Source organism: Trachypithecus francoisi, unplaced genomic scaffold, assembly GCF_009764315.1.
Source record: "Trachypithecus francoisi isolate TF-2019V2 unplaced genomic scaffold, Tfra_2.0 Lachesis_group12, whole genome shotgun sequence".
In the NCBI taxonomy this organism is placed as follows: domain Eukaryota; kingdom Metazoa; phylum Chordata; class Mammalia; order Primates; family Cercopithecidae; genus Trachypithecus; species Trachypithecus francoisi.
The window spans coordinates 99,624,868-99,639,682 of record NW_022681457.1 but is presented as its reverse complement, the minus strand read 5'-3'; the positions used below and the strand labels follow the sequence as shown (position 1 = coordinate 99,639,682).

Below are 14,815 nucleotides of genomic sequence, written 5' to 3'. Positions count from 1 at the left end.
GAGACGGGGTTTCACCGAGTTGACCAGGCTGGTCTTGAACTCCTGACCTCGTGATCCGCCTGCCTCAGCCTCCCAAAGTGCTGGGATTACAGACGTGAGCCACCGTGCCCAGCCATAAAAATAAATTTTTAAAAAGAGGCAGGTCTTCCCTGACTACCGTTTCACTTTTAGTACTGTCATTTGACACTATTTTAATTCTTTCCAATTGCATAAATTTTCTTTTTGTCTGCTCATTTTCCATTTTCCTCATCAGCATTATTACTGGAGAACAGCAGGGTCCCCCCATCTTGTTTACTCGTACATGCTCAGTGGAGAGGCAATGCCAGAATTACTAACTGCTAAAGTTATTAAGGTAAGTAAGGTGCTGGATATAAGAGGAATATATGAAAATTATTTTTTTCTGCACTAACAACTACTAGTTAGATACAGAAATGAAAAAGTAATCCCTAAAATGAAAAGATATCTAGGTACAAAATGTAAATAGTAACATAAAAATAAAAAATACTTTGAAGTAAATGAAATCTGAATAAATGGCGGATAAGCTATTTTCTGGTTGGAAGACTTAATATCATAAAAACAATATCACAAAGGAGTATCTCAAATGAGTTTATAAATGTCACGTTATTCCCATCAGAGAATCTCAATGGGTCATTGTTTTTGTTTTTTGGAACTGTAAAATAATGTGGCAAAAATCTTAAAAGTTCAACAACACACTGTTGTTAAGACCGAAGAAAGATGAATCCTACACATATTGCTGATAGGACTGAAGATTGATTCAATCCCTAGGGAAGGCAATTTGGCAGTATCTGTAAAACTTAAGGCATTTACTCTTTGACTCAGCTATCATAATTCTGGGAATTTATGTTACAGATACAGTTACACATGTGTGAAAGGAAAATAAATCTTGGGGCCCCAAAATCACTAAGCCAAAGGGAAAAGTCAAGCAGGGAACTGCTGTGGCCGGGCACGGTGGCTCACGCCTGTAATCCCAGCACTTCGGGAGGCCGAGGCGGGTGGATCATGAGGTCAGGAAATGGAGACTATCCTGGCTAACATGGTGAAACCCCGTCTCTACTAAAAATACAAAAACAAAATTAGCCGGGCATCACGGTGGTCACCTGTAGTCCCAGCTACTTGGAAGGCTAAGGCAGGAGAATGGTGTAAACCCGGAGGCGGAGGTTGCAGTGAGCCGAGATTGCGACACTGCACTCCAGCCTGGGCGACAGAGCGAGACTCCATCTCAAAAAAAAAAAAAAAAAAATAGAATCACTTAAGCTCAGAAGTTCGAGACCACCTTGGGCAACACAGTGAGACTCTGCCTCTACGAAAAATTAGAAAAATTAGCTGGACGTGATGGTGTACACCTGTAGTTCTAGCTACTTGGCAGGCTGAAGTGGGAGGACTGCTTGAGCCCAGGAGTTTGAGGCTACAGTGAGCTGTGATCATGGCACCACACTTCAGCCTAGTCAACCAAACGAGAACCTGTCACAAAAATTAAAAAAAAAAAAAAAATACCAAGGAGGGGCTTGCCTTATGAAGAATTAAAACTTAATAAATGGCTTTAGTAATGGATACAATATGATACACAGGAAATGACACATAAATCAGCAGAACAGAATAGAAAATTTATAATGAGATTCAGTGGAAAAGTGATGCTTCATAGAATAAATAGAGCTTGCATAATTGGCCTAAATCTGCACAAGACAAAACCAGTTTCTTATCTAATAGAATATGGAAAAACAACATCACCACAAGTCCAGAAATGAAAAATTAAAACAGGCTGGGCGCAGTGGCTCACGCCTGTAATCCCAGCGCTTTGGGAGGCTGAGGCGGACAGATCAAGAGGTCAGGAGATTGAGACCATGCTGGCTAATACAGTGAAACCTCGTCTCTACTAAAAATACAAAAAATTAGCCAGGCGTGGTGGCGGGCGCCCGTAGTCCCAGCTACTCGGGAGCCTGAGGCAGGAGAATGGCATGAACGCAGGAGGTGGAGCTTGCAGTAAGCCAAGATTGTGCCACTGCACTCCAGCCTGGGTGACAGAGCGAGACTCCGTGTAAAAAAAGAAAAGAAAAGAAAAGAAAATTAAAACAATTAAATGTGGTTTTAGGCTGGGCATGGTGGCTCACACCTGTAATCCCAACATTTGGGCAGGCCAAGACAGGCGAATCACGAGGTCAGGAGATTGAGACCATCCTGGCTAACACAGTGAAACCCTGTCTCTACTAAAAATACAAAAAAATTAGCCAGGTGTGGTGGCGGGTGACTGTAGTTCTAGCTACTCAGGAGGCTGAGGCAGGAGAATGGCGTGAACCCAAGAGGCAGAGCATGCAGTGAGTCCAGATCGCACCACTGCACTCTGGGCAACAGAGCAAGATTCTGTATCAAAAAAAACAAAAAACAAAAAAAATTATATGTGGTTTTGTCACTCTTGGATTTTCCAGGAAATCCAATAGTTATTGGGGAAGAATAGTGCTTGTATCCTTCTTATGTTACTGTTATTAAGAATCCTGGCTGGCACGGTGGCTCAAGCCTGTAATCCCAGCACTTAGGAGGCCAAGGCAGGAGAATCCTTTGAGCCCAGAAGTCCAAGACCAGCCCTGGCAACATAGCGAGACCTCATCTCTACAAAATAAAAAATGAGCCAAGCATGGTGGCCTGCCCCTGTAGTCCCAGCTACTCGGGAGGCTGAGGTGAGAGGATTGCTTGAGCCTGGGAGGTCGAAGCTGCAGTGAGCCCTGATCGCACCACTGCACTTCAGCTGGGGTGACACAGTAAGACCCTGTCTCGAAAAAAAAAAAAAAATTCCTATTCATTCTTTTCTCCATTCCTGCCAGTAAAACTGAGCTCTATGTTACCAATTTGTTTATACTGCAAATTAAAATCTGCAAGTCTGACCTTAAAAAAAAGTAAATGTTCATAAAGTTTCTGGAAGTGATAAAAAAGCAGTATAGAAAGGAAAGGGAAAGATTATGTGTGATAAAAATTGCTCAACAACTCTGATTTTATAAGGATGTATTAAGAATATTCACAGGACTTTCTTGGGAGGCCGAGGCGGGCGGATCACGAGGTCAGAAGATCGAGACTCATCCTGGCTAACGCGGTGAAACCCCGTCCCTACTAAAAAAATACAAAAAACTAGCCGGGCGAGGTGGCGGGCGCCTGTGGTCCCGGCTGCTCGGGAGGCTGAGGCAGGAGAATGGCGTGGACTCGGGAGGCGGAGCTTGCAGGGAGCTGAGATCCGGCCACTGCGCTCCAGCCTGGGCGACCGAGCGAGACTCCGTCTCAAAAAAAAAAAAAAAGAATATTCACAGGACTTTCAACGTAACTTTTCTGTGCAACATGATAATGTATCATTTTTAAAAACTGGGCTGGGTGCAGTGGCTCACACCTGTAATCCCAGCACTTTGGGAGGCTGAGGTGGGTGGATCACCTGAGCTCAGGAGTTCAACACCAGCTTGCGCAACACGGTGAAACCCCGTCTCTACTAAAGATACAAAAAAAATAGCTGGGCATGGCGGCGTTCACATTTAGTCCCAGCTACTCGGGAGGCTGAGGCAGGAGAATCATTTCAATCTGGAAGGCGGAGATTGCAGTGAGCTGAGATCGCGCCACCGTACTCCAGCCTGGGCGACAGAGTGAGAGTCTGGCTCAAAAAAACAAACAACAACAAAAACCTGTTCTGAACTGTATCATTTCTCTATTGTGGCATAACAAATTACCCCAAAACTTGGTACCTTAACATAAGTATTACTTTATTATTATCTCTCATAGTTCTGAGAATTGGTGTGGTTCTCACACAGGGTCTCTCATGCAGTTGCAGTCAGATTAGGGGCTGGGGCTGGAATCCTTGCAAAGGTTTCCTCACTCAGAAGTCTGGTGGTTGATGTTGGCTGTCTGCCTGAACGCCCACACCTGGCCTCTCCATTGGCCTGGGCTTCCTCAAAGCATGGGGGCTGGTTTTACGAACAAGTATCCCAAGAGAACTAGGTGGAATCTGTGTTTCACTTTTTATGACTTAGTCTCAGAATTCACACAGCGGTCACTCCCTCCATAGTCACAGATTCAAGGATTAGGGAAACAGACTCTACTTCTAGATTGAAGGAGTGCCAATGTCACATTGTAAAGACTAGCATATACGATGGAAGATCTTCCAGCATCTAGAAAAATTCAATTAGACACATCACTTGTTCTGTTCTTTGTTAATATGTATAAATATAATTTGAACAGACTTCTTATAAGACTCCAATTTTTTTAATTGTTGCCATATCCTGTTGAAAAAAAAAATTGTGCTAGATATTTTCTGTCTGCCCTGTTAGAACTACTCTCCACTGGTCTCCATGTTGTGTCCCTGAGTGCTGGCCTGAATGGACTGCATTGGTAAACTCTCTTGCCCTCTGTCTTCCTGGGTCCTGCCAGTGCATAGTACCTACACAAGATCAAAGGTTTGGAAGAAATGAGGTCAAGGTATTTATTCCCTAGCTGGATTATGGATTTGGCATATTTCTGTAGTCACCACTTCTGTCTGAAGACTATCTTCTATCCCTACATTTTCTTTTTTTTTTTTTTCTGAGACGGACTCTCTCTCCATTGCCCAGGCTGGAGTGTAGTGGCGTGATCTCAGCTCACTGCAACCTCCACCTCCCAGGTTCAAGCAACTCTTGTCTTAGCCTCCCAAGTAGCTGGGACTACAGGCACCTTCCAACACACCCGGCTAATTTTTATATTTTTAGTAGAGACAGAGTTTCACCTTGTTGGTCAGGTTGGTCTCGAATACCTGACCTCAGGTGATCCACCTGCCTCAGTCTCCTAAAGTGTTGGGATTACAGGCGTGAGCCACCGTGCCTGGCCTAACCCTATACTTTCCGGGTTCCCACTGCTGCTCCCTTCTTTTGCCTCTTTAGGGATAGTAGTAGTGATGGATCCCCCTATTGCTAGCCCCGGCACGCTTCACTCTTTGGTTGATTTTTCTTACCCAGTCTACAACTTTGTAAGCAGTAATTACTTAGCATACATAAGCCTAGTAACATAACTTTCAAAACCTGTAATTCTGATAAGGGATCTTACTGAAAATAATTTTATAATTAACTTTATTTTTAAGAGACAGGGTCTCACTATGTTATTTAGGCTGATTTCGAACTCCTGGCCTCAAGTCATCCCTCCATCCTCAGCCTCTTCCTCTGAGTAGCTGGGATTACAGGCATGAACCACCATGCCTGGTTTATAATTAACATTCTTGTTTTCTTAAAGAATGTAAATACCCATAATATTGCTCTATCAAATCATCTATAACATAGAAAACAATCCTGTTACTCCGCCATATTTGCTTTTTTTTGAGACAAGGTCTTACTGTTGCCTTGCCTGCAGTGCAGCAGCACAATCTTGGCTCACTGCAACCTCTGCCTTCTAGAGGATCCTCCTACCTGAGCCTCCCAAGTAGCTGCAACTACAGGCACCTGCCCCTATGCCCGGCTAATACTTCAATTTTGGGGGGTTGCAGGGTCAGAGGTAGAGACAGGGTCTTGCTCTGTCGCCCAGGCTGGTCTTGAACTCCTGGGCTCAGGTAATCCTCCCACCTCAGCCTCCCAAAGTGCTGGGATTACAGGAGTAAGCCACAGTGCCTGGCCGAATATTTGCTATTTTAATAAAGCAATGTCATTTAAAGACATTTAAATGTCAGCCCGGCGCGGTGGCTCACGCCTGTAATCCCAGCACTTTGGGAGGCCGAGGCGGGCGGATCACGAGGTCAGGAGATCGAGACCATCCTGGCTAACACGGTGAAACCCCGTCTCTACTAAAAATACAAAAAAATTAGCCGGGCGTGGTGGTGCACGCCTGTAGTCCCAGCTACTCGGAGGCTGAGGCAGGAGAATGGCATGAACCCGGGAGGCGGAGCTGGCAGTGAGCCGAGACCGTGCCACTGCACTCCAGCCTGGGCGACAAAGCGAGACTCCGTCTCAAAAAAAAAAAAAAAAAAGACATTTAAATGTCTTTAATGTCTCTAAGAAATGTCATTTAAATTAACTACATTAGGCCGGGCTCAGTGGCTCATGCCTGTAATCCCACCACTTTGTAAGGCTTAGGCAGGTGGATCACTTAAGGTCAGGAATTCCAGGCCAGCCTGACCAACCGTCTCTACTAAAAATACAAAACTTAGCCAGGTGTGGTGGCAGGCACCTGTAATTCTAGCTACTCAGGAAGCTGAGGCAGGAGAATCACTTGAACCCAGGAGGCAGAGGTTGCCGTGAGCTGAGATGACGCCACTGCACTCCAACCTGGGTGACAGAGCGAGATCCGTTCAAAATTTTGGGTTCAAAAAAACCCAAAATTAACTACGTTAAACAAGCAATTACACACTTATTTAATTACATTTATGTAAGTCCTGCAAAGATGAAAATGTATGAACAGCTGTAATAGGGGAAACTAACTTTTCAAGTGGTGAGCTGGCTTCCCTAAAGGCATTTAAGGAAATCAGAGGAAGGAAGGGCATACGTCTGCCTTCAGGTTTTTGTTTTTGAGACACGGTCTCACTGTCACCAGGCTGAGATCATGGCTCACTGCATCCTCGTATCTCCCATACATGTCCAGGTTTCTCCACCCAATGCGCCTGCGCACAGGCCTAGCCCAATATGACATACCCCAGGACTGCCAGGGGCGGGAATGCCTTCTCCGCTCTAGAGGTACCCCAGGAAGGGCTGGGTTATGTTTCATCCAGAAAAGTGAGGCCGGGGTTCCAGCTGTTACCGGAAGTGGGGGAAAGCGTTGCCAAGGGAGGGCAGAGACTGTGACTGACCAGACGGGTGGCAGGCACTTGCCTGGGGGTAGCGAGGTAGGGGCGTTTGCGGCTAGGACTTTCCTAGAGAAGGAAGCGATGCCAGGAGAGAGGCAGGCACACACATTGGGACTGGGTCGCCGGCCAGGGGCCTCCGAGGCCAAACCACCCTGCCTGAAGACGCTCCTCCTCAGGGTGAAAGCGCAGAGACTGTGCAAATCCTGGGTGCTGCTACGGAAACTGATGCATAGTCTAGGAGACCAGCTCAGACTGCCACCTGGCCAGGCCCATGCACATTTGTAAAGAAATGTTCAAAATGTGTATTATTTCCACGTTTATCGTGTATTATTCACTTGTTTTCTGTGTTTAATGTGAAGCCTAGAGTTGACCTTGGGAGCTTCAGCAGCAGGGTGCTAATTTTTCTTGAAAGCTATGTAAGCAGTGAAAGGAAGGTGACAATGGCTACTAGAAATTCACCGTGGTCCCTCCTCTTCCCCAGAAGTGGTCACAATTGCAGGTGCTTTCCTGTCCCCTGCTCTATTGCACAGCCCAGGTGCATTTATGGGAACAAAACCATGGAGATGGAGACTGATCCCCAATAACATTCTGTAAAATGCCATCCTTCAAAAAAACCAAATATCCTTGTAAGAAAGTTAAAACATTTGGTCAAACTATTATTTTAGGCCAGGCACAGTGGCTCACACCTGTAATCCCTACACTCTGGGGGCGCCGCAGGAGCAGCATTGCTTGAAGCCATAAGTTCAAGACCAGCCTAGGGTAACATAGAAATCCCACTCATCTCTACCCCCAAAAATTAGCCAGGTGTGGTGGCATAAGCCTATATGGCAGAAGCTGTGGCAGGAGGATTGCCTGAGCCCTGGAGTTGCAGCAAGCTGTGACTGACTACACTCCAGCCTGAGTGATGAGCAAGAAACCCTATCTCTAAAAATTAAAGAGTCTATCCATAAAAACCAGTCCACTTATTTAGATCAGCCGTCTAGATTTTCCAGTTCATAAAGTGTAATACCCACTTCTTAAAATTTTATATGCTGAAGGGTCAGACACAGTGGCTCACGCCTGTAATCCCAGCACTTTGGGAGGCCAAGACAGGCAGATCACAAGGTCAGATCGAGACCACCCTGGCTAACACAGTGAAACCCCATCTCCAGTAAACACACAAAAAAATTAGCTGGGCGTGGTGGCGGGAACCTGTAGTCCCAGCTACACGGGAGGCTGAGGCAGGAGAAGGGCGTGAACCTGGGAGGCAGAGCTTGCAGTGAGCCCAGAATGCGACACTGCACTCCGTCTCAAAAAAAAAAAAAATGTATTTAGAATATTTTTAAAAGCATAAATAAATGTTAACTACACCACACAGATTTTATAGCTTAATGAGGGATTCTATTTCTCCTCTTTCTGGCTTAGTTTCTTGCCTTGAAGCCCAGTATTCCATAAAATTTTTAGGGCAATTTTTCAAGTTGAAGTATTGACCTCAATTGGGAATCCTGTTAAAATTCAGTTTCTAATTCAGCAGGTCTAGGGTAGGGACTTCATTGAGATTCAGCATTTCTCAAAATCCCACGTTGGGCCAGTGAGCCTTGGATTTGGGATTAACAAGGCTTTAATCAACACACGCCTCCTTGTATCTCTACAAAGACCCATTAGGTAATTACATATAGAACAGAGACTAAGAATTAAAACAAGAAATTTATTAAATATACAAAATAGGAATACAGTTCAATTACCGTGTCTAAAAAATTTCATTTTTACATAACCAAGAAAATATTTACAACTATATACAAAAGACTCCCACCTGTGTATAACCTTTGGTCCATCTGTGCTATTTCTCATATCTGCAAGAGAAACCTAAAATGTTAATATTTGAGTATTAAGTATTTACATCTTTTTGTGTTGGTTTTTAAATGCACAAGTACCCCTGAATGGCTCAAAGGGACAGAATAATGCTAGAAACACTAACTTGCAATAAAGTGCAGTTTTCATGCAAACTTAGCCATTAGTTTTCTCCTTTCAGACAGGTATCCACAGTCCATATGGACTTTTTTTCTTATCTATTTTTGGTGATCTTGAAGATGTCTCTTCTGTGGCAGCTTTAGCTAATTTTTGTATTGGTTTTGCTACAGAATTCTGTAAAAGAACAAATTCAGTCAGCTTCCCAAACATATAATTATACACGTTCACACAAAAAAGTACATTAAATAATCCCATGTATAAGCCTTAGAGATATCAACTGTTGGGCGTGGTGGCTCACGCCTGTAATCCCAACGCTTTGGGAGGTTGAGGCGGGAGGATCACGAGGTCAGGAGATGGAAACCATCCTGGCAAACACAGTGAAACCCTGTCTCTACTAAAAATACAAAAATTAGTTGGGTGTGGTGGCGTGCGCCTGTAGTCTCAGCTACTCGGGAGGCTGACGCATGAGAATCGCTTAAACCCAGGAGGCAGAGGCTGCAGTGAGCCAAGATCACGCCACTGCACTCCAGCCTGGACGACAGAGCAAGACTGTCTCAAAAAAAAAAAAAAAAAAAAAAAAGAGGCCGGGCACAGTGGCTCACGCCTGTAAATCCCAGCACTTTGGGAGGCCAAGGCAGGCAGATCACGAGGTCAGGAGATCAAGACCATCCTGGCTAACATGGTGAAACCCCGTCTCTACTAAAAATACAAAAAATTAGCCGGGCATGGTGGCTGGCGCCTGTAGTCCCAGCTACTCGGGAGGCTGAGGCAGGAGAATGGCGTGAACCCGGAGGCGGAGCTTGTAGTGAACGGAGATCGGGCCACCGCACTCCAGCCTGGGTGACAGAGCGAGACTCCGTCTCAAAAAAAAAAAAAAAGAAAGATATTATAAACCAAACATAGTGTGAACCTTAATTGTAGCTTGATTCAAAATGTAAAGTGAAGATACTGGGGCAGCAGGGAAACACTGGACATACACAAGGTATAATGATTTGGGGGCCTCATTTTTGAAACCGTATTTTAAAACATTGTGATTAAGGAATATTCTAAAGATTTCCCTTTAAAATATTTCAATATAAAAGGGGAGACACTTAAAAGAAAGGCAAAATATCAAAACTAATGTGAATGTCAGATAGGTTATGAACCCATTATAATGGCCACTTGTAAACGTGGCTCAAAAACAAACGATTTTAATTCTGTTTAAAAACCGTGTCAGTAGGCCCCCAATTATCACCACAAAGATAAAAACGTAAAGATGCAAACACATCCTAAATCCAATTTTTGAGAGATCAATGCCTGGACATACTTACATTAGAGCTAAAAGCTATGCTTCTTTGCTGGGAAGGTTTTTCACTAGGATTTCTAGTTCCATCTTCTGTTACCTTTTCCGACAGCTAGACAGGTCAAGAAAAAGTGTAATTTTAAAACACATACTCTTGGTTTCTAAATCCTATATTAAAAAATAATCTAATTGTATACAAAATTTAGTTGTAAACACAAAGATCAACTTGGATCTAACCATATATTCATTCAACAGCTGAAGAGAATTACTGAGTTTTCCCCTTAACAAAACTGATTTAATATTAGGCTTAAGACGTTCTTCTCATAATTATTTTACTTCCCTGCTGGCAAATTTAAGCAATTTTTAAACTAGTTTTTAAATCAGTTTTCTCAGATTGAATCAAGTTAACTTTTGAAAAGTAAAGCCACATCAGAAATACCTAGCTTTAAGAAGCTAAGGCATATTTGCCAGTTAGGCACCTAATCGTCTGAACAAAAACTTTGTCTACTAATACTGAGCAAACCCACATCTGGGCCCAATTACACAGATTCATTTAGATACAGCATCTTTTTTTTTTTTTTTCTTCTCGAGACGGAGTCTCACTCTGTCACCCAGGCTGGAGTGAAAAGTACAGTGCAATTTGCTAATGCACATCCTGCACATTTCTGGAGAATTATAACAAACTTATCTGCAAGTGAAGCAGGTCTCCTCTTCTGTAATCTCTCAAAACATCTGGAATATATTGCATATATTATGAAAGGGACATCTTTTTCACAGATGCCCCACCATGACAACGTGTACCTTTGCTTACTTTAAAAATTGACTTTAATACTTTATGCAAATAGTACCTGTCCCAAATGCTAGCATGCACATGTATCTACCAACAAAGAAAACTAAGTTTTCAGTGTGTGAACATAAACTTCAAATTAAACCTGATGCTTTAGCCCATGTATCAATTACCAACAGATTTTCTTCATCAATGTCTGCAGACCACATTCATGATTTCTATAAGACAGAAATAAAGCAGATAAACTATACTGTATATGTTGAGTACAGATTTGTGGGAACATAATGCTGCAAATGAAAGCTACACACACACTGTAAATAGCTTAGAAAACCTGGTAATAGAAATCACCAAAGTACCAGCTACAATATATTAACGGTGTTGTAAGAGTACAGTGTTAACTGAAAATGAAAAATTAAATGTATTTTTTCAGACAGGGTCTCACTCTGCTGCCCAGGCTGGAGTACAATGGTGCAATCTTGGCTCACTGCAATCTTAGCATCCTGGGCTCAAAGATCCTCCTGCCTCAGCCTCCCAAACAGCTAGCACTACGGGCATGCGCCACCATGCCTGGTTAATTTTTGTATTTTTTGTGAACACGCGGTTTTTGTCACGTTGCCCAGGCTGATCTTTAACTCCTGGACTCAAGCCAGCTGCCTCATTACAGGCAAGAGGCACATGCACGGTCAAATAAAGTTCATTAATCTCCCATTTTCATGGGTATGACCTTGCTTATCTTCAGATCTGCTACTAAATAGTTCATCAGTCTCCCATTTTCATGGGTATGACCTTGCTTATCTTCAGATTTGCTACTCTGAATTTAGCACTTTATATACATAGCTAAACTTCCCAAAAATTATAGTCTAAGGTAAATAGTAAGTGGCTTATCAGATTTGACAGTTGGCTTTCTGAACGTTTTGTTGGGACAAACCTAGAATACTTACTTCAGGCTTTGCACCATTACTTGATACACCTATTCCATGGCTTGTTTCTTTGGCTACATGAACAGTTCTGAGACTAGCTGGCAAGTCAATGTTGGTTGTTCCTAAAGCTTTCGCTGCATTGGCTTTTGCTATTTCTAACAGCTCCATTCGATCTGGAAAAAAAAAAATTTATTCATTAATCTGGTAGTTTTCTCCCCCCAAGAGAACTCAGAATTACAAAATAAGCATGTTATTTTGTAGTATTAAATGTATTAAGTCACTTGTTTATAATATGTAAAGTAAGGTTGCTCTTTAACACTGGTTTGAGCTGCACTTGTCCACTTTATAGTTGGATTTTTTTCTCCCTACTAAATGCAGATAGAAAGTACCACAGTATTTGAGAGACTGTAAACCCCAAGTGTGCGTGAGGGTTCCTATGTGTCCTGGCACCAATCCCCCGAGTGAACAGAGGGACAACTGTGTAACTTTATTCACTGAAAACTCAATTCTTCAGCTCACTTCTTGCTAAAAGAAATAAAATTCTTAAATAATCTTAGTTTTCAGTTTTCCTGAGTAAAGGCCTGAGCGTCCTACTATTTTGTCTTTTTGTTGTAGCTAATTTTCTCTAGTTAATAGCGGTATTATTTTGCTTTTTCTTCAAAGATGTATTTCTGAAAACCAGGGTTTTCTGCAATAGATTCTTTATATGGTACAATTATCACAACCACTGAACCAATACTGATACACTCAAGTGTATTTCTACCACCACCCCCGGCTAATTTTTCTATTTTTACTAGAGATAGTGAGCTACGTCGGCCAGGCTGGTATGGAACGCCTGGCCTCAAGTGACCCGCCCGCCTCCGGCTCCCAAAGTGCTGGGATCGCAGGCGTGAGCCACCGCGCCGGCCTCCTAAGTCATTTAAGATACTTGACAATTCAATTGTATTCAGTAATAATGTCAACTAAAAGGCAGCGTGTTTTGATGTTGTTCTTCCCAATCTATAAACTTAAAACCTTTAACTTAATCATAACATTTAAAAGGCTCCACCACCAAGAACAGTCAGCCAATAGGAAAAAAGGTTTCCTACATCCTGAGCCATTTGACATCCGATTGACCTTTAACCCTGAAGAGAAAGAACGCTGTCCACTAACTACAAGTCATGTCCTCCCTCTTTCCTCCAACGAAAAAGATTTCCAGCACCAAACGAACTAATATTGAAACTACACAGCAACTTTGGTTCCCTAACCTCCTCGTGCACTGTCACCACACATTACCAAAACTAGAAAGGCAAATGACCCACCCACCTTTTTCACTTAAGCGAAACGGGGTTCTGCTCCGCGACCTCGTCCTGGATCTGTCCCTCCATCTGCTGTGCTCCTCCGGGTACACTGTGCGACCAAAGCCGTAGGAGCGCCGCCCCCGCGCCATCGCGTACGCCCTTCCGTAGTACGACCTTTCCCGAGAGCGCGACCTGCTACGGGACCGGGACCGCAAAGGAGACCGGTAGTATCTCCGGGAGAAGCCGTAGCGCCTCTCTCGGTAACGGCGGCTGCGAGATCGCGACCGGCTCCGCGAGTATGACCGCGAGTAGCGCCTATACTTCCGCTGGTGGCGCCTTCGGGAACGGGACCTTGACCTGCTCCTCTGGCTCCGGCTCTGACTCCGACTCCTGGACGAAAACCGACTGGAGACGCGGGAATGGGACCGAGAGCTTCTGGAAAAAGAACGGCTCCTAGACCGCGACGAGAGCCGGCTGGACCCGCCCGATCGCGACGCGGAGGGTGAATCCTTCTCCTGCGGCGAGCCCGGCCACATGTCGTTCACGTAGTTGGACATCTTCAGCTACGGCTTTACCCTGCGCTTTCTCCGGAAAGGATGCCGCAAGCCTCAACTCACGACTTCCTAAAAATCCCAGGGAGAAAAACAAGTCGAGTCGCGGAAGCGGGCGCCTGGCCACCCGGAAGCCACAGTCTGGGGCTCTCCGGGAGGCGGAGCCACGGCGCGGGCGGCGGCCGCGGCAAAGGGAATCAGCCCTAAAAACTCCGCTCGGCACCGAGGCCGCGGCCTCGAAGCGAAACGCTGCGTTCCCCAAACGCGAGCCCGGCACGTTTCCCGTCCCTCACTCCCGAGAGACCACTGCGGCGGTCCTGAGAGACCCAGTCAGCAGAAAACTTACCACAGGCCGTCGACGCCGCCCTCACGACTGAGAGAAAGCCCCAACACACACCCTCCTTTCGGAACGTAGGACTAAGGGGGGGCTTTTCGTACCCACTCTCGAACAGCGAACTCTACAACCTCCACTTCCGACCTCCGGACGCGCACTGAGAGCGTACGTCAGCAGGCGCATCGAAAGTACCAGAAGCTGGCCCCCGGCGCATGCGCAGAGACGTTCCGTGGCGGGCGTGGCTCTCTTTTCGCCCAACCACCGCCCTGCCTCCTCCCTCCCCCAAGCCGCGCCCTTGCCTCCACGGTGCTCATGCGCAATGGGGCTCCAGGGGGCGGTGCTCGGTACATCCGGGTGTCTCGTTGCCCTTCGCCTTTTTTTTTTTTTTTTTTCTTTTCTCTTCTGTCTCTCCCCCTTCTGAGATAATTGCGGGGCAGAAAACTTCGAAGATGGGACGGTCCCGCCTGGCGCTACACCAGACTCTGGCCTTACTGCACGGGCGGGACTGGAGTAGGGCCGGGGGAGGAGTGGCCGCAGGCTGGAGAGGGCTGGGAGCGGGTGCCGTCTGACAGGCAGGTGCCCACAGGGTCGTTGCAGCCACCCGCCGGGAAGTCGCAGACCCGGCCTGAGCCTCCCAGGACCCTTCCTGGCCTCTGCCTCCTGTCCTGGGTACCGCGGCGCCGGGAGAAGGCGACCGAGTCCACACCCCACCATGACGGAGAGGGGACCGCGCCCTCCCCCGGGGCACCCCAAGATCCCTGGAAATGCAGTATTAACGTAGAAAAGGTGTTTTACTTCCATGTTTTGGCTAGGAAGGTACTAAGGTCGAGACAAAATAAAAGGACTCACAATCGACCTTTAATCTGGGGCTAAGTATGAAGTCTGAGATACCTCTTCCAAAAACTGTTTGGTGTAAGAGTG

At 45.3% G+C, this 14,815-nt stretch overlaps 1 protein-coding gene across 5 annotated transcripts; it reads right to left on the bottom strand.

Annotated features, from left to right (window-relative positions):
- Positions 1-8,457: 8,457 nt before the first annotated feature.
- On the bottom strand, positions 8,458-14,112 carry RSRP1 (arginine and serine rich protein 1). Of its 5 annotated transcripts, XR_004441027.1 has the most exons (6): positions 13,907-14,112; positions 13,035-13,632; positions 11,751-11,902; positions 10,051-10,134; positions 8,748-8,914; positions 8,458-8,622 (listed from the first exon to the last, which is right to left on the bottom strand). XR_004441027.1 is itself a non-coding variant. In XM_033227753.1 (5 exons), exons 2-5 carry the CDS (start codon positions 13,564-13,566, stop codon positions 8,798-8,800), a joined length of 885 nt encoding a protein of 294 aa, XP_033083644.1. In that variant the 5' UTR covers positions 13,567-13,632; positions 13,907-14,112; the 3' UTR covers positions 8,458-8,797. The 5 variants fall into 5 exon arrangements, 2 of the variants coding, with proteins under 2 accessions (XP_033083644.1, XP_033083645.1); XR_004441028.1 differs by having other exon boundaries at positions 8,458-8,914; positions 10,051-11,027; XR_004441029.1 differs by having other exon boundaries at positions 8,458-8,914; positions 10,051-10,754.
- Between the last annotated feature and the right edge of the window lie 703 nt (positions 14,113-14,815).

Bases quoted from the DNA above. Each gene is read 5' to 3' on its own strand.
- RSRP1 (XM_033227753.1), bottom strand. From the start codon at position 13,566: ATGTCCAACTACGTGAACGACATGTGGCCGGGCTCGCCGCAGGAGAAG. The intron at 11,903-13,034 runs GTGGGTGGGTCA...TTTTTTTTCCAG, and splicing joins GTTTCGCTTAAGTGAAAAAG to ATCGAATGGAGCTGTTAGAA. The intron at 8,915-10,050 runs GTAAGTATGTCC...GTTCTTTTACAG, and splicing joins GCATAGCTTTTAGCTCTAAT to AATTCTGTAGCAAAACCAAT.